Source organism: Hypanus sabinus, chromosome 4, assembly GCF_030144855.1.
Source record: "Hypanus sabinus isolate sHypSab1 chromosome 4, sHypSab1.hap1, whole genome shotgun sequence".
Taxonomy (NCBI): Eukaryota; Metazoa; Chordata; class Chondrichthyes; order Myliobatiformes; family Dasyatidae; genus Hypanus; species Hypanus sabinus.
The window spans coordinates 111256759-111275759 of record NC_082709.1 but is presented as its reverse complement, the minus strand read 5'-3'; the positions used below and the strand labels follow the sequence as shown (position 1 = coordinate 111275759).

Here is a 19001-nt window from a genome sequence, read left to right as displayed (position 1 = left end):
TGCGGAGCAGATTCAATGGGCAAAATGGCCTAATTCTGCTCCTATAACTTATGGTCCAAGAGGTCCGGGTACAATCCCAAGAAAGATGGCACCAGACATTTTTATAGACACAGGCAACTTCTTCCAGCTCATCTACAAAACAGTTTATTCTTCCTTTCTTATATATTTATTTTCAAGGTGGCTGGGATTCTGTCAGTCCATGATCTACAGCTACAAGTCAAACTACAGTTCTTTGCAAGCAGTGGGTTTTTACATTGGCCGTGCAGTCTGGCGTTTCAATATCTTCAGGAGCAGCCTGGAAGACACGCACCTTTGGGGAGTAGTCCGTGTGGACGACCCAGTTCCTTGCCGATTTCATTGACTAAAGCGTCATAGGAGACCGAAACATTGGGACAGCAGGCGTCAGGAAGAAGGCCCTTGCCTTCTTGATACACAAATATCTGGCCGGTAAGAAAGGGCCAGTCTTAGTTTTTGATGGGCCTCTAAATCAGGGTCTCTTTGAGAGCTTTTGATATTGCTTGCATGGGGTGCTTCTGCTGGAGCAGGTGGCAGGAGGGGGAGGGTCGATGCTTCTGCTTGTGTGTGGGAGGAGGCTTTGGGGTTCTTATGTTAATATCATACATTCTTTGAGGTTTCTTGTTTTTGGATGTCTCTGTGCAGTGTAAGAATTTCAGGCTGTATATTAAATTGAACCATTTGAAGCCGTCTCACGGGCATTGTGGCAATTCTGGACTGTACTTGAACCAACGAAGGATGCTCAACAGTTGTTGCAGGTTTTGAATACTATCACCTCCTATAAACTAAAATCAAGTGACGTAAGCAACAACAGCACTTTGCTTCCAGATAAGCTCACTTTGACTGCCTAAGCATGGAGGAACCATCACAAACTCCCAGTCTCCAATGATCCTGTGATTTCAGTCTCTGAAGTTAACGTGAGAGCAGCCTTCAAGAAGATGACGCATGAAAAGCATCGGATCCAGACAGGGTACTTGGCCAAGTACTAAACACCTGCACTGATCAAATGGCTGAAGTGTTCACTGAGATCTTTAACCTCTTGCTTCAGCAGTCTAAAGCAACACCTGCGTTAGGCAGTCTTCAATTATACCGGTGCCTAAGAAGAACATGCTGACCTGCCTCAATGATGATCATCCAGTAATACCTCATCCACAGTAATGAATTGCTTTAAGAAGCTTCTTTTTATATGTCAATGATTTTGATGACAGGATTGATAGCTTTGTAGCCAAGTTTGGAGATTATACAAAGATAGGTGGAGGGGCAAGTAAGGAAGTAGAGAGACTACAGAAGGACTTAGGTAGAATAGAATGGACAAAGAAGTGGCAGATAGAATAAAGTGTCACAAAGTGTGTGGTCATGCACTTTGGTAGAAGAAATAAAAGTGTAGACTATTTTCTAAATGGAGAGTAAATCAAAAAACTGAGTTGCAAAGGGACTTGGGAGTCCTCATGCAGGCATTTGCAGGTTGAGTCAGTGGTGAGGAAGGCAAATGCAATGTTAACATTCATTTTGAGAGGATTAGAACATAAAAGCATGTAATGTTGAGGTTTTATAAAGCACAGATGAGGGCGTACTTGGAGTATTGTGAGCAGTTTTGGGCTGTTTATCCAAGAAACAATGTGCTGACATCAGAGAGGTTCAAAGGGGTTTCACAAAAATGATTCTGGGATTGAAAGACTTATATGTGGGGCATTTGCTGGCTCTGGGCCTCTACTCACTTAAATTCAGAAAAATGAGGGGTGACCTCATTGAAACCTATTGAATGGTGAAAGACTCGATAGTTGTTACCCCTCAACCATCTTGAGCCTAAAAGTGATGACTTTATCCTCAATGAAACATTCTTATGGACTCACATTCAAACACTCTTTACCTCATCTTCTTGATATTCATTGTTTATTTATTTATTAACATTATTTCTTTCTTTTTGCATTTGATCAGTTTGTCGTCTTTTGATTGAACGCCTAAGTTAGTGCAGTCTTTTATTGATTCTATTATGGTTATCATTCTATTATGGAGTTATTCAGTATGCCAGCAAGAAAATGAATCTCAGGGCTGCATTCAGGGACATACATGTTCTTTGATAATAAACTACTTTTAACTTTGAATTCTCTAAACATCAAGGCTATGAAATCCATGAGGACATTCCAGGTAGACACTGATAGATATCAATAATAAAAGCTTCAAGGGAAGTGGGGAAACTGGCAGAAATATAGAAAACCTAGAGCACAACACGGGCCCTGCGGCCCACAATGCTGTGCCAAACATGTCCTTACTTTAGAAATTACCTAGTATTACCCATAGCCCTCTATTTTTCTAAGAAACGTGGATAAGAGAGAATATCTGATCTCATAAGACAGTGAAGCAAGCTCCTGAGGCCATGTGGTCCACTGCTCTCTTCTCATTTGTTTGAATATTCTTATTGTTGTTGCTGGATTTTTCTTTCTATACGCTGCCTTAGAAGGATCATTTACCTATCTTCATCACAAGCTGACAAAGATGGTAAGACAAAATCAATTTATAAAAGATAAAGATTAGCTTTATTTGTCAATTGTGCATCTAAATATACAATGAAATGCACTGTTTGCATCGGTGACTAGAACAGTCACAGGATATGTCAGGGACAACCCGCAAGTGCGGTCATGCCTCTGGCACCAATACAGCATGCCCACAACTTACTAACCCATGTCTTTTGGAACGCGTGACGAAACTAGAGCACTTGCAGAAACCCACACAGTCCCAGGGAAAACCTAATTTGAACAATGTAAACACCTTTCATAAGTGACCTTACAATAAATAATAATTTTCTAATTGTGTATTTGGAGAACCTTTCTTACACTTCCATTCATTAAAAGGTTCAGAAGAGAGACTGGATAGAATTTGTGTCACTGACAGTTTTGTGCAGTTATTGTGAGATTATGTGCACAAGGACACTTTACCTGTAAACTCCCCGGAATTCATTTTCCCTGACTGCACCATTATCACTCCTCACACAGGGATAGTGATAGACCTTCCTACAGTATGTTGCAGCACATTTAACAGCAGCTCCAGACTGATGACAGTGACTGCATTTCTAAACATAAATGTAGACAGGAATGTAAAAAAACTGTTCTCTTTAACCAGAGCTAAACAGATGAAAATTAAAATAAAAATACAGGCAGTTGCCATTGTCAATTAATGGAAATAGCCAAACAAAAATACAAAGACTCAAATAGTTACTTAAAGTTATTGTAATTACTCTTTGGTCCACGAAAGTATTTCCATTAATTTTTATTATTCAATATTTCTACTAAATTAAACCATGATGTTCCCCCCAAAAAAATAATCACTAAATAACAAGCATTCTTTCATAAATACCAATTCTTTGATTTTAGTATAAAAAAGTGTGCCACAAATCAAAGCATTGAACAAATTCCTGCCATTTGGACTAACAAGTCCTCCTCCTGCAGATATTCCAAAGTTTGTCCACCATGAGCTTTTCCCCATTACCTTCTTCAAATGAGCATTAACAAATTTGCAATTCTCCAAATTAGTAATGCTCATGATTAAATACTGAGCCTCCAGAACAGATCTGTGTACAGCATATCACATCCATTCTCATCTTCACCTTCAGTTCAGCACCAAGGGAGTGGTGCACTGCCAAAAGTGCAGATAAATCAAGAAACCCAAACCATGTCCTATCTTTTCAGGTGGATTTAAAAGATTCCATGGTGCAACTAAAAGAGTAAAGAAATTCTTCCCACTCCCTGACCAATTCTTCATTGACACGTACAAACAAGCTGGATGAACTACACCTGTTCCTACAGGTATACTGGCCTGTCCCTACACCTCCTCTCTTACCACCATTCAGGGCCCCAAACAGTCCTTCCAGGTGAGGCAACACTTCACTTGTGAGTCTGTTGAGGTCATCTATTAGCGATCTATTTGAGGTCATCAGCAAGACCTGACGCAGATTGGGGGACCGCTTCGTCAAGCACCTCCGCTCCATCCGCCATAACAGACAGGATCTCCCGTTTGCCACCCACTTTAACTCTGCTTCACATTCCCATTTGGATATGTCCATACATGGCCTCCTCTACTGCTATGATGAGGCCAAACTCAGGTTGGAGGAGCAACACTTCATATACCGTCTGGGTAGTTTCCAGCCCCTTGGTATGAATTCTCCAACTTACAGTAATTCCCTCCGTCTCTCTCCCTTCCCCCATCCCACTTTCACTCTGCCTCCTCTTCCAGCTGCCTATCACCTCTCTCATGACTCTGCCTTCTTCTATTACCCATAGTGCTTTCCCATTACATTCCTTCTTCACCTCTCCTGCCTATCCCCTCCCTGCTTCCCCTCCCCCACCCCCTTGATCTTTCCTCTGATTGGTTTTTCACCTGGCGCTTTACACCCTTCCCCCACCTTCTTTATAGGGCCCCTGCCCCCTCCTTCTTCAGTCCTGACGAAGGGTCTCGGCCCAAAACATTGACTGCTCGTTTCAACAGATGCTGCCCGACCTGCTGAGTTCCTCCAGCTTGTTTGTACATGTTGATTTGACCACAGCATCTGCAGTGTATTTTGTGTTTACAATTCTTCATTGAGACCCCTAAAGATAAATTATGCTTTCATTGCTCTTTATGGAATTTTGCTATATGCTGGCTGCTGCATTTCCCTATAACACAATAGCAAAAACATCACAAAAATATTTAATTAGTTTCTAAAGTACATATTGACAATGCTTTATAAACCCAATTTATTTTTTCTATTTTCACAAAACTAACCAATAAGTATATTAAATATTTTCTGGATCAAAACAAAAAGTTAGATCTCGCATGCATTACCATGGCTTCTAAATGCATGCTTAGTTCAGTGATGATATGTCTTTATTTTGTATAACTGCAGCTTTATTTTCAGTGATAGGTTTGAACCAAATTATATGAAGTATCAGAAACAGTACAACTGGGTCCCTGAGCTCCAACTAACCATGAGAAAACTTTCTAACATCAGAGGACAATACAAAACTGGTTTGACTAAAACCAGTGGTCCATATAGCTACACTGACCATCCCTAGACAGCATTCTGAAATTAAATCGGATCTTATGATAATCAACTTAGCTAGTGTTTATATATGAGGTATATATGTCTCATGCAGATTGAATGTTGACCTGAAACTATGTTTTAGGCCTCAAGTCATATTCTAATATACCCAGCTAAACAATGATATCACTATTATTGCTTAGGTCAAATGTTTACTCGATTTATTAAACCTAGAAGCTTTCAGTCTCTGATCTTGCTTTTCCAAACTCAGTCTGCCACATATGGGAACAAGTTTAAGATCCATTTAAAATCAATTTTCAAATTCAAACATTTCTCCCCTCCCACCCAGCACTTCCCTCCATTCGACAAAAAACTGTCGAAATACCTTTTGGGTGTCAACCGGATACTTGACTACAGGATATCAGGCTAGGAGAATGAAGCAACCATTCAATTTTTCAAGCAGCATTCATCAAAAAGAACAATTTACAACCATTAATTCAGAAGCAACTTGAGATGGGTAAAACATTGGCTATCTCTTTGGCTTCAGATGCTGCTTGGCCTGCTGAATTGCTGCAGCAGCTTGTTTGTTTGCTTAATAGCAATAATGACTGTCCCAAGTGAAGGCAAAGGAAAAGCTGTTTCTTTCCTCACTTTCACATCATACCAAACTCATAATTTAACCAAGGAATTTTTGAGTCTATACTTATAACTTGTACAATCATTAATAAATAAATCTTTATAAATACATCACACAAATACAATAGAAATTAACCTGAGCCAATTCCACTTAACACAGAAATAGCACTCTATTCACCCACAGGAGACTCAGTAAGTTCATAGTAAGATGATAATATACCACTGACTATCCCAAAATAATGAAACCAGGCTATGAAAAACATAATGTAAGAGTCTGAGGTGTTTTCCAGTTTGGATGCAAAAGTGTTGAAATATCTGTCAGTCATTGCTACAGGTATGGCTGATCACATTAACACCAATATTCACTTACTGCAACCAAATCTAAACCCTGCATGCAGTCACTCAGCTTAGTCAATGAATCCTGATCCAGCCTCACTAAGCATTTCTTTAATGACAAAGATCTCTTGTATACTCTCTACCTGCTGCCAAGAGAATGGTTCAGAACAACATAAGTCAAAAAACCACACAAATTAAACCTCCAAGAGGACCACAACCTTGTTGTAGGGTTTGGAGGTTTGTGTAACTCAGTGATCCAGAGAGCTACGTTGGCTGGAGTCAAGGCCTTGTGCTTTAGTTCTTGGTACGGTCACTCACACCAAATGGGTCAAAGGGTAGAGGACAGACTAAGAATGGTCCACCAGTCCTTGAGGTCAGGGGTTCAGCTCAGCGCTAACCACCCTAATTTTTCAAAGAACAACTGTCTGGAAAAAGAAATGAAGAATCTTTCTGTACAGAGATAGAGGACCTACATTGCTGTCCCAAATGCCAGCAGTTTAATGAGCGGTAAATAAGTATAGTTAAAATAAAAGATAATGGACACCTTCCAAGTTCAACATCTTAATTTCAACAGAAGGCTTACCTGGAGAACACTACTGGTAGTTTACCTAGTTCACACCCAGTTTTGATACACATAGTCTTAAATCAGATATATTACAATTGAAAGATTTTGCATTCTAACAATGAGTTAAAACCTTAATGTGACTCTTGACTCAGAAAGATGAACATAACAATTCCAGGTTTCCTAAACTGAAAGCAATCTCCTTGGTCTAAAATAGTAGGATATTTTGCCATTAACTTTTGTGTCTACAAAAGGATCACCCAATTGGTCATCTTGGTGAATTGCAAAGAACAGGTTTCCCAGATAATGCCCTTCACCATTCATTGCCAAATTCCTTTCAAATTGCAATTAATTTATTTCAAGCCAATTTACTACTTGAACATAAGCTGGAGCCTTCTCTGAAAGACAAGTATAATTTTGATTGCCTTCTTTGAAAGATGATTGAGCTACCTTGGAGATCACACTTTGAGGCTACAGTGGTACCTGCACATCCACAGGTAAAACTGAACATTGCTGCAAAGAAAGCTTGAGGCTCAAGATTCTAACAAAATATTTTTATTGGCCATCCATTATCATTCAACTCAAAGGATATGTCTCACAATGAATCTAGGTTTGAACCAAAAACACAACTTATATGCTACTTACTTCTAAATAAAATTATCTCCCTTCTTAGCTTTAATGGTCCTTATTGCCAGTTATCTAACATCTATAAAGTTGTTTTCAGATTCATGGATTGTTCCCATTTGCAAAAATTCTACTTTCAAGAGAAAGCTATTTGTTTGAAAATTATTTAAACTGCTTCTATAAAGTTTCAAACAATGCAACTCAGGCTGTAGATTACTGCATAACAAAATTTAAATGTTTTCCTCGAGTTGCTTTGCCAACCAATATTAATTTGACCTTTGTTCGTAATTCACTTGCCAAGAAAAAGCTGTTCCTTCCTGTTTACTTTTTCATATACTTCGCTGTTATGAACAGATTACATTTCTTCCTCCTACACATGATTTAAAAGTAAACGTACAAGTGTTCTACATATACCATGGCCTTCAATTCATAATCCTCCCATACTTTCTGTTACCTGTGGTTAATTTCCTATTACACACCAAGGTAGTATTCTCCACACACAAGATAAATTACAAACCAACAGATTTTTGAATATAATTACCATTTTAGCAGCTTTCCTCAGTTCCTTTTTAATAGCTTGCACTGTTTTACTGGAGAGATTATTATTCTTGGACATTTTGGATGCCAGGGGTACAGCAGAAAACAGCTAAGGGAAGAAGTTTTAAAAAATCAACACACCACACAACTAACTTAATGTCCATGCTTTATCAAACAAGAAAAAAACTGAGATTACTCGGTTTGACAGGTAGTGAAAAATAGTCCATTGCCACATTGGAAAGAACTAATTAATAAAACAAGAAAGTTCAACAACAACATAAAACTTGGTTACGTGTCATCTTTAAAAAGGGACTTCAAGGCACTTCACAGAAGCATTATCAACCAAAATTTAACAGAATAATTCAGAGATTTTAAGAAATGTGATAAGTTATCAAGAGCATCAGAATGACAGCTGTTACGTACCCCGTAACTGGGTGTCTGACCAGCAGAGAAAGAAGTATCCATTGGAGTCTGGTGGTACTATTTTCAAACAGTGTTTATTAGTAAAATATACAAATCAATAACAACAATGCAAATATATATCGATAATACACGTTAGCAATACTAAACCTAAAAGTGTGGGTATAATAATAATCAATAATAAACAAGCTCTATCGATGTCTAGGGGATAATGAATTGTCATATGTGAATATAAAGTTCAGTTCAGTTCATACGTGCTGAGGTAATTGTTGGTGGTTTTGTTGTAATTGTTGGAGAGAGAGAGCGAGCAGTGACAGCTACAGCCAGGCAAACCTTCCTTTATGTTCTTGATCCGTCCATGTGTTGTGGCCATTCAGGTATGACCCCTTTATCCTTCAGCCAGACCGTTCTTCTGTGGAGGGCTCGTCACCCAGGCAAGGGCGGACACACACACAAGCCCCCACCGGCCCTGCTATAACACTGTGAGTTAAACTGACCGATCCTTCGTTCGGTCTCCGATGCCCCACACCTTCTCGTGGGTTCCAACACTCAAGCAGTGCTCACTAGTGTGTCTCCTGGTGTGTCTGAGGGGTGTCTCCTCAGACCTCACTTTTATCTCCACTCATGGGGTCTCAAGTGTCAATCAGTTTTGAATGGCTTAGTCCATCTAACCAGCCCACTCTGGCTGTCCACTGAGGAATTTTAATGATCAGAATGGTACCAAGTAAACAGCCCTCTCCGGAGCCATAAGTCTTTCAGGAGTCATAATATGGTGGAACAACAAGTCTCTCTCTCTCCCTTATCTGAAGCAAATGTTCCAGTCCCAGTATGTTTTCCCTTTGTCTCTCTTTCTCTCTCATTAGCAGCGTGGTAACAATAACAGTTTGTGATTCTCGGGGGGGGGGGAAACATGGGCAACTCTGTACCCTTCTGCCCATCAGAGTTGTTCATCCTTCATAACACAGCAAAGAAGGGCATTCCAAGTGAATTCTTTAAGCCATGGCAAACAAGAGAAAATCTGCAGATGCTGGAAACCTGGGCACAAGATCATAAGATATAGGAGCAGAACTAGGCCATTTGGCCCATCGAGTCTCATCCACCATTCAATCACGGTCTGATCCAATTCTTCCAGTCATTCCCACTCCCCTGCCTTCACCTCATACCCTTTGTTGCCCTGGCTAATCAAGAACCTATCTATCTCTGCTTTAAATACACCCAATGACTTGGCCTCCACAGCCAGTCGTGGCAACAAATTCCACAGATTTACCACCCTCTGACTAAAGTAATTTCTCCACATCTCAGCTCTAAATGAACGTCCTTCAATCCTGAAGTCATGCCCTCTTGTCCTGGACTCCCCTACCATGGGAAATAACTTTGCCATATCTAATCTGTTCAGGTCTTTTAACATTCGGATATTTCTATGAGATCCCCCCTCAATCTCTAACTCCAGGAAATACAGCCCAAGAGCTGCCAGACATTCCTGAAATCATTCTTGTGAATCTTCTCTGAACCCTCTCCAATGTCAGTATATCCTTTCTATAATAAGCAGCCCAAAACAGCACACAATACTCCCAAGTGTGGTCTCACGAGTATCTTATAGAGCCTCAACTTCACAACCCTGCTCTTATATTCTATACCTCTAGAAATGAATGCCAACATTGCATTTGCCTTCTTCACCACCAACTCAGCCTGAAGGTTAATCCTTAGGGTTTATTGCACAAGGACTCCCAAGTCCCTTTGCATCTCAGTATTTTGAATTCTCTCCCCATCTAAATAATAGTCTGCCCGTTTATTTCTTTCACCAAAGTGCATGACCATACACTTTCCAACAATGTATTTCATTTGCCAGTTCTTTGCCCATTCCCCTAAACCATATATGTCAAACTCAAGGCCCACAGGCCAAATCCGGCCCGCGGTGGAATTATCTTTGGCCCGCGAGATAAAATCTAATTACTATTAAAGCTGGCCCCAGTAATCGAAGTGCCTATGGCGTATGATATGGCTAATGCTGAGTTTATTCAGGTACCAGGTTTTCAGGGTTTTTAGTGTTTATTTGGTTTCCCTGGTTTATTTCCTGAATATCATTAATGAATAATTTTTTTTCTATTAGAGCTGGCCCGCCGGTATATTGCATGCACCACTAATACTACAAATCCCACAATGCACTGCCAGTGCATTGCTCGCGCTTGCCTTACGTCTACATTTGTGTTCGCTAATGTTTGATTTCAAACAGTTTATTAATGGAAAAGGTATGGCTCCCAAAACAAAGCCGAAATAGCATCGTTTCTTTCTCGTTGCCTACTTTCTTGTAATCTACGTCTGTAAGTTAATACCAATCATAAAAAGAATGCTTGCTAGGCAATCTGCTTCATAAAAAATGAAATCCGTAAAGTGAAACAATTTTAGATATAGCAGAGACTGAGACACATGAGAGCAGGCTGAAAAAATGAAGGCAACGAAAGCTGTGAGAGCACGCGCGCGTGCACAACTGATCCGGCCCGCATGAAGAAGCATTTTTCTCAATCTGGCCCGTGACCTAAAATGAGTTTGACACCCCTGCCCTAAACTATCTAAGTCTCTCTGCAGGCTCTCTGTTTCCTCAACACTACCCGCTCCTCCACCTATCTTTGTATCATTGACAAATTTAGCCACAAATCCAGTAATCCTATAGTCCAAATCATTGACATACATTGTAAAAAGCAGCGGTCCCAACACTGACCCCTGTGGAACTACACTGGTAATTGGTAGGCAGCCAGAATAGGATCCCTTTATTCCCACTCTGTTTTCTGACCAGCCAATGCTCCACCCACGCTAGTAACTTCCCTATAATTCCATGGGCTCTTATCTTGCTAAGAAGCCTCATGTGCAGCCACCTTGTCAAAGGCCTTCTGAAAATCCAAGTACACTACATCCACTGCATCTCCTTTGTCTACCCTGCTTGTAATTTCCTCAAAAAATTGCAGTGGATTTGTTAGGCAGGATTTTCCTTTCAGGAAACCACGCCAGCTTTGGTCTATCTTGTCATGTGCCTCCAGGTACACTATAATCTCATCCCTAACAATCAATTCCAACAACTTCCCAACCACTGATTTCAGGCTAACAGGTCTATAGTTTCCCTTCTGCTGCCTCCCATCCTTCTTAAGTAATGGAGCAACATTTGTAATTTTCCAGTCATCTGGTACAATGTCAGAATCAATCGATTCTTGAAAGATCATTGTTAATGCCTCTGCAATCTCTCCAGCTACTTCCTTCAGAACCCGAGGGTGAATTCCAACAGGTCCAGGAGATTTATCCACCCTCAGACCATTAAGCTTCCTCAGCACCTTCTCAATTGTTATTTTCACTGCATAAACTTCACTTCCCCGACACCTTTGAATGTCCGGTATACTGCAGACATCTTTCACCGTGAAGACTGTTGCAAAACACATATTCAGTTCCTCTGCCATCTCTGTGGCTCTCATTACAATATCTCAAGCTTAATTTTCTATTGGTCCTCAACTCTCTTTTACCCTTTATATACTTAAAAAAGCTTTTAGTATCTTCTTTAATATTAATCGCCAGTTTCCTCTCATAATTCACCTTTTCCTTCCGAATGACCTTCTTAGTTTCCTTCTACAAGTTTTTAAAAGCTCCCCAATCCTTTATCATGCCCATTAGCTCTAGCTTTCTTGTATGCCCTCTCTTTTGCCTTTACTTTGGTTCTGACTTCACTTTTCAACCACAATAGTATCTTTCTTCCCTTTGAAAATTTCTTATTTGGAATATATATCTTGCACTTCCCTTATTTTTCGCAGAAACTCCAGCCATTGTTGCTCTGGTATCCTTCCTGCTAGTGTCCCTTTCCAGTCAACCTTGGCCAGTTCCTCTCTCATGCCATTGTAATTTCCTTTCTTCCACTGAAATACCAACACAATGGAATTTAGTTTCTCCTTCTCAAATTTCACAGTGAACTCGATCATACTGTGATCATGGTTCCCTAAGCTCTCTTATCACCTCCAGATCACTGCACAACACCCTATCCAGCACAGCCAATCCCATAGTGGCTCAACAACAATGTTCTAAAAAGTCTCTGAAAGAGTACTGTTGACATTTTGTGCCGAGACCCTTCAGCAGGTAACGTCCTTTCCATAGATGTTGCCTGGCCCGAGTTCCTCCAGCATTGTGTGTGTGTTTCTTTAAGCCACGGATCCAGAGACATAGTGATCAAGAATGCATGAGGCCAGAAATGGAAGAAGTCAGTGTTCAGAGGGTTAAGGGGCAGAAGGTGCTGAAAGAATGGAGGGAAATACCCTTCAAAGAACTCAAAAGCAAATATGCCAATTTTTAAATCTCTGCATTGCCTGACTTGGAACCAATTTAGTCTGGAACCACAGGTGCAAGTCAAGGAAAAAAGTAAGAGCTTCATTTGAACTTGTGCTCACAGAAAATGGAAAACTGGAGGTAATCTAAGAAGGTAGTGACAGACTCAAATATAGCGGTAACAAACATAAGGTGAAAACTATAGCAGCGCTTATGCTGAGGTAATATCAGAGACAAGTAACATTATATCAGTGAAACATTGTCATCATGTTGAATATCAGATACAGTATATGGTTGGAAGCTGATTATACAATGGAAAAGGAACTTGAAAGTTAAACAATGCACCAAAATAGATTTCAGAGCTGCCCGCTGACTTTCAAGGGTGCAGTTACTAGAACTGTTTCTAGAAACCCATAGAAACAGAAACTTATAGCATATAAGACAACCACTGTATTGACACCATCAGTGCCAGATAATTAAAGCCCACTTAGGTTAACTTGGTTTCCCACGACCAGTCTACAGCTTTTTAGGTGAATGCATTGCTAAAAACTGTCTAATTACTTGCAAGTCAAAAGCACAGTTTATCCAGACTATATCAATGCCATATTTATTTTTGGCTTCTGTGGCATAAGAGAAAACGAATCAGAGAGGCAGATTAGAGCAAATAGCTTTAAGTATATTTTAAACTTCTAATTCTTCCTCTTATTATGGGATGTATTGTGAGGCTGACTTTTAAATAAAGATGTTGTGATAAAATTTTCTCTCAGCACAATTCAGATATGGCAAGATATTTTCTGGACTACCCAAACAAGAAGGGATGGTCTTACTCTTCGGAGTTCCCCCACTCAAGACCAAATTGAACTTTAGAGTTTGCACTTCAATCTCTACTTGCCATAACAATCCCATGTGGACTCTTGGATCACTGTTTCCAAAGCCCGAATGCCAACACTTGTTTCACATATTCAGTGAAACCAAAGTAAAGTACAAGCATTAACACTAAGTACATTGCTTCCTTATTTTGTAAGCTTAAGCCATTAAAGAAAACACATACCAGACATCTGCGGTGAAGTACCAGTTGACCATCTTGAGAAAGGAGCATTTCTCCATTGCATACTTCCTCTTTTGTCCGCTTGCAAAATCCACATTTTGATGGCATCTTACTGATGAAAGATTACATAGCTATGTAATAATTTATTTATTCAAATTTCTCCATGGAACATTATTTAAGCACGTTAAACTAAAATATCACTACAGAAGTGACAGTAATGGCCCAATTTGCAGGAAGCTGGCAGAATGAATTGATGATGGTGCTAAACCGTGACTCCTTGGCTTGCGTCTTCAAAAACAGTTCTACGTCTATCTTTAATATCTCTATTTTTCTCTTTCAGGGTTCTCTTGAAGACCCTGACCTGGAGTTACACGCTGACTACGGTTCTTTGCAGGAATGGGACCAGCTCTCAGGGTTTCATAACTGGCCATTGTTTGGCACACCAAGGGCTCGGCCTAGGACCTCAGGTTTCTGGAGACAGGCGGATGGTAGGTCAGTGTCACGGCAGGAGATCTGCTTGTTGTCGGGGGGAGCTGGAATATCTGTGGCTGTGTGCCTAGAGACTTGAGATCTTTGGGCACAGAGCTCGATAAAAGCAACGTAACTGACCTTTAACATCGTAAACCATCGAGATGTTTGTTATGTCTCCCCGCTCACTGTGAAAATGGAGACACCCCTTTCTCCCTTATTAGGGAGAGAGAACCTGTGGTATGTTGAATACCGGGTGAAATGCAAAGTCTTTGGCGTATCTGCAAGTCTGTAACTTTGCTGTGGCTTTGCTCATGCTTGAGTGCTTGGTGGTGGGTGCCGATGCTTTTTTTTCCATTGGGGGGAGGGGGTGATTATTGCTTGCTGCTGCTTATGCATGGGAGGGGAGCTGGGGGGGATGGACTTTGGGGTTCTAACATTTAACTGTCATTCATTTTTTGGGGCACTCCTCCGTTTTCATGGATGATTCTGAAGGGAAAGCATTTCAGGATGTATATTGTATACATTCCTCTGAAATTAAATGTACCATTGAAACTGTACAGACAGCTTACACAACTAAAACCATATCAAATTATACTATCAACATCTACTTATTAGAATTTATAGCAACACTCTCAATTACCATCCTCCATTTTCTGATAATTTTAAGCAATTTCAGGAATAATAATTCACTTTGTTTTTTAAAATCTTGCTTCTGTTTTACTTGTTATATTTTAAGACAGAATCAACCCTGATGAAGTGTCTTGAGCAGAAACATTGAATGTCTATTTCCCTCTACAGTTGCTGCCTTGAGTTCCTCCAGCATTTCATGTGTTGCTCCAGCTTTCCAGATCTGCAGTCTCCTGTCTCCATAGTACACAGAAGAATTGGCTTCATCCTCTTTGCATCAATAACAACTTTTATACTTTCAACAAATGGAAAACTATTCTCTCTAAGCAGGGCTGAAACTTGAAAAGGATTACGCTCAGAACAAATAGTTTAAGTATAGTAAATCTTTTGTGGTCTGCTGTGCTGCAAGTTCTAGACACTATATTCTAGGGTAGGTCCATACCTGGATCCAGGAAATCAGTTGTACTGAAAATGAAAATATTTTTAAAAAGCTGCTCTATTCATGGTTGCTTGCTTAAATTAAGCTTAATTTGTGAAAAATGGGCTACTTGGGAGAGAATTAGGCTATTGGTAGTCCACACAGCATTAACAGAATAGTAGTGTACAGCTTTACAAGGGTAATCTGCTCTATACGACAAAACACAACACTCAAGTCTGTGGTGATATCACGTGTAAGAACGTGATTGGACAGAGTTCTGAGCATGCACAGAAATGACAGAATGATCTAGAAGCATGGCAGTGTTAAACGTGGTTGCTGTTTGCTGTTAAATAAAAGTTCTAGTTATGGCCTTCCAGAATATGTTTCTTTATGAGTAATCCATGGTACGTATAAAGAACACAATATGGTGTCAGAAGTCGGTCTGGAAGAATAATACTAAAACGGGAGAATTGAAGATAATCGGAATAAAAAGAGCGCAAACAGTTTTGGTGTTTGCTAACAGTTTTACAAATGGAAGGGCTCTAACCTCCGAAAACACCTCAGCTGACTGGGAACGTGGCTGAAAACTGGAAAAAATTTAAACAGTGTTTTGAAATGTGTTTATTGGCAATCAGAGCAGAAAGTAAAATGGAAAAAATGAGAGCTGCCATCCTACTCCACGTGATTGGTGACGACGCCATTGAGGTATAAAATCATTTTACTTTTGAGAATGGAGATAATTTGAATCTAAAAGCGATAATGGACAAATCTGACCCATTTTGTATATCGAAGGCAATGTGACGTAAGAACAGTACAAATTTTTCAAATGTCGGCAGAGACTTAGTCAAATGATTGATCAATTTGTTATAGAGTTGAGGCACCACAGTAAAACTTGCAAGTTTGCAGAGCTCACAGACTCTCTCATTAAAGACGGAATTGTTTATGACATTTTGGATAATGGTCTGAGAGAAAGACTGTTAAGAGAACAAGACATTAACCTGGAAAAAGGTTCGAGTCTGTGTAAAGCTTCAGAAACTGTGGTGTCACAGGCAAAAGAGCTTTTTATTGACAGCTGCGTAGACGCTGTAAAGCGCGAACATATTAGAAACAATAATGAAGTGAAAATGAAACCAACAGAGAGCAAGACGTCATCTGAAAGAAAAAAATTATGTGATTGCTGTGGGCGGCAGCACTGATCAAAAAGTGACAGAAAATGTGCAACGACTGCGGTAAGAGTAATAACTTTTCACGTTGTTGCAGAAATAGAAAGGAAATTAAAAACCATAAATGCAGAGCTTGAAAATGAATGTGAGGAGTTTTATATTGATGTGCTTTGTGAAAACAAAGTAAGAATGACTGGACTGTGCCATTGCAAGTGAATCAAAACAATATTCTGTTTAAATTGGATACTGGAGCACAAGTAAATATTCTTGAAGAATCTTGCATTAAAGACAAGACCAATGTTACATCAGACAAATATAAAAGTGACTGGGTATTCAGGTGCAGACATTCCAGTTAAAGGAACATGTGTGGTGAAAGTATCACACAAAAATAGTGTGCACACACTTTCATTTGTGGTCATGCCAAGAAATGTACAGTCAATATACTTGGTTTAGCTGCCTGAGAGACTGAATTTGGTGAAAAGATTCTTAGTCCTGACAGTGACACAGAGTCAGAATACAGTGACTTGATGAAAGATCAAAGAGAACAGTTTGATTCTAATGTGGCAAAGGTAAAAGAAGTCATAAAGGAAGATCCCAGACCCATCCCTTTGTTACTAAACTTGCCGCTACAGTACAATACTGATCTGAAGGCAGAGTGACAAGAATCAGGATCCCTTTGAAGAAGTAAAAGCACAAGAGAAGAAATTGAGAAGTTTTATTGAAATGAAGTCTCAGCATAAAAAAATACAGTCAATGAAGAATGAATTAGATGAAGAAAAGAAGATTCGTATTTCATTACAAATGGAAGTGGAAGGAATTAAGAAAGCTACAGTACTTGAAGGTTCAACCCAGATCATACATGGTCCAAATAGAAAAAGGAGCAGTGTTAAGAAGAAATCACAAAGACCTCAAGAAAGAGCCGGCTTCAGGGTTTCAATTAACTGATGCAGACCAGACGAAACATGAAAATAACAACGAAACACAAGAACTGTGTGAACCACTTAGAAAGTCTACTTGTGTTCGTAAACCCCCAGAGAGACTGATAGACATGTTAAATTATGCATTTATTTTGATTAATGTTGCTAATTGTTTTTCTTTTGAAGGAAAGGAAGATGTGGTGATATCACATCATGTATAAGAACGTGATTGGACAGAGTTCTGAGCATGCCCAGAAATGATGGAATAATCTAGAAGCGTAGCAGTGTCAATCATGGTTGCTGTTAAATAAAAGTTCTAGTTATGTTCTTCCAGAATGTGTTTCTTTATGAGTAACCCACGATACGTATAAAGGACAGAACAAAGTCATGAAAAATTAGTTTTTTTGAAAATTATTAGTAGTATTTCATTTTCCAAATGATCCAACGTTGTGTTAATACATTCCAAGCAAAACGTCTCCAAAGTTTGCTGTTGAAAGTTATTCACGCATTATCGTTACTACAGTAAGACAACTGTTTAGTCTTAAAGTTCTACATCTAAAACCAGGAACAAAAAATAAGATCATGAGTTAGAAGACGAAAAAAATCTGCAGATGCTTGAAATCCAAACAAAACACGCGGGTTAGAACTTTGTTTGCAAGTGAACTTGGATCAGGAGCTAAAAGGTTACGTTTTTCTGATGCGTTGTCATTTCAAAACAAAGGCCAAGCAGCCGCCGAGAATCTGACTTCCGACTTTCACTTCAAATGAGGCGCGGTTCATGCGGCAGCGTGATGACGTGCGCAATTCGGGTAGACTCACGTATAGCCCGTAATGAAGTCTTTAAACGAATAATAATGCTTCAAAAAAGCAATATATATATATATATATATATATATAAGATTACTCAAATATGACTGAAAAATTAAATGCACATTTTAATATAAATGTTGCCAGAGAAGAACTGATGCATTGAGGTGTTGAATGAAGGACCCCACTCCCCCAGACGGTTCAGGGCTGAGGCCCTGCGAGCATTTTACCGGCGCACAGACGGCTGCCTGCGATTCGGGTTTCGGGGAGGTGACGGGCGCTGAGCGCGGTTACCGTACCTTCTGCCGGCTCCTTGCATCGTTTCGCAACCGCGCCGAGCCGCAGGTCCTACCCTTCCGCGGCGGCTCTGTCCGGCACCGCACAGCTGCCCGGCCGGCCCATGTTTCCTGAAAAAGTCGTTCCGCTCAGGAGCGCTTGCACTTTCGTTTCCAGCAGGTGGCTCCATCAACCCGGGGTTTTCGTTCCTTATTCCAGGCTCAGAAATCGAGGGTGCCAAACCTCATGTCGCCGCCTCAGGAAAATATCTGAATACAGTACGGTATCTGGAAAATAAATGCTTAAGTAGACTGTAGAACATGGATCAGCTACATTCCTATCCCCACTTCCTTCCCATTTTGCCTGCCCCTTTCCTTGATCCCCCTTGCCTCTCTTCCGAATTCGCACTCTTCCCGAAACGTCCCACCTGTACTGTTCAACACGTTGTCCTTGCAGCAGATTCTGTTGCTTCCATTCTTTCACTAAACACGACACGTTCTCCATTCCCGTTAGGGTGATCATTTCCAAATTTCCTAAAAGGAGAGCATTGCATACGTGGTCATAGGTTACCATCTATATACAGTGCGTTTCGAAAAATAAAATTTAAACCATATTGTAAAAACAACAAATGCAAGCAAATGATCAGTTTAGTTATTTTAATAAATAAAAATTCTAACATGATACTTTTTTGCCTATAATAATCCAGCAAAAACCTAGCTATTTCATCATTAATCAGTGATTTTCTTTCTTTTTGTCCATTTTTTATTATCATTATTAATAACAACAAAATAAAATTGGTACATAGATAATGAGATTAAAAATGTACTAACT

The 19001-nt window shown here is 39.8% G+C and overlaps 1 protein-coding gene and 1 long non-coding RNA gene across 12 annotated transcripts in view; one reads left to right on the top strand and one right to left on the bottom strand.

Annotated features, from left to right (window-relative positions):
• setdb2 (SET domain bifurcated histone lysine methyltransferase 2) overlaps positions 1-18570 on the bottom strand; it is a 90119-nt gene extending 71549 nt beyond the window's left edge. The window contains exons 1-5 of one of the 11 annotated variants that reach the window (XM_059967885.1): positions 18194-18570; positions 13495-13603; positions 8148-8204; positions 7729-7833; positions 2952-3085 (exon numbers count right to left, since the gene is read on the bottom strand). In XM_059967885.1, the coding sequence (XP_059823868.1) occupies positions 2952-3085; positions 7729-7833; positions 8148-8204; positions 13495-13603; positions 18194-18360 (572 nt within the window). In that variant the 5' untranslated portion in view covers positions 18361-18570. The remainder of the gene's footprint in view (positions 1-2951; positions 3086-7728; positions 7834-8147; positions 8205-13494; positions 13604-18193) is intronic. The other 10 variants (XM_059967884.1, XM_059967880.1, XM_059967881.1 and 7 more) reach the window with 10 other exon arrangements.
• Positions 43-17457, top strand: LOC132393104 (uncharacterized). The gene is made up of 3 exons (XR_009511747.1): positions 43-447; positions 13832-13983; positions 14761-17457. It is a non-coding gene; the product is annotated as an uncharacterized LOC132393104 (long non-coding RNA).
• Positions 18571-19001: the final 431 nt, after the last annotated feature.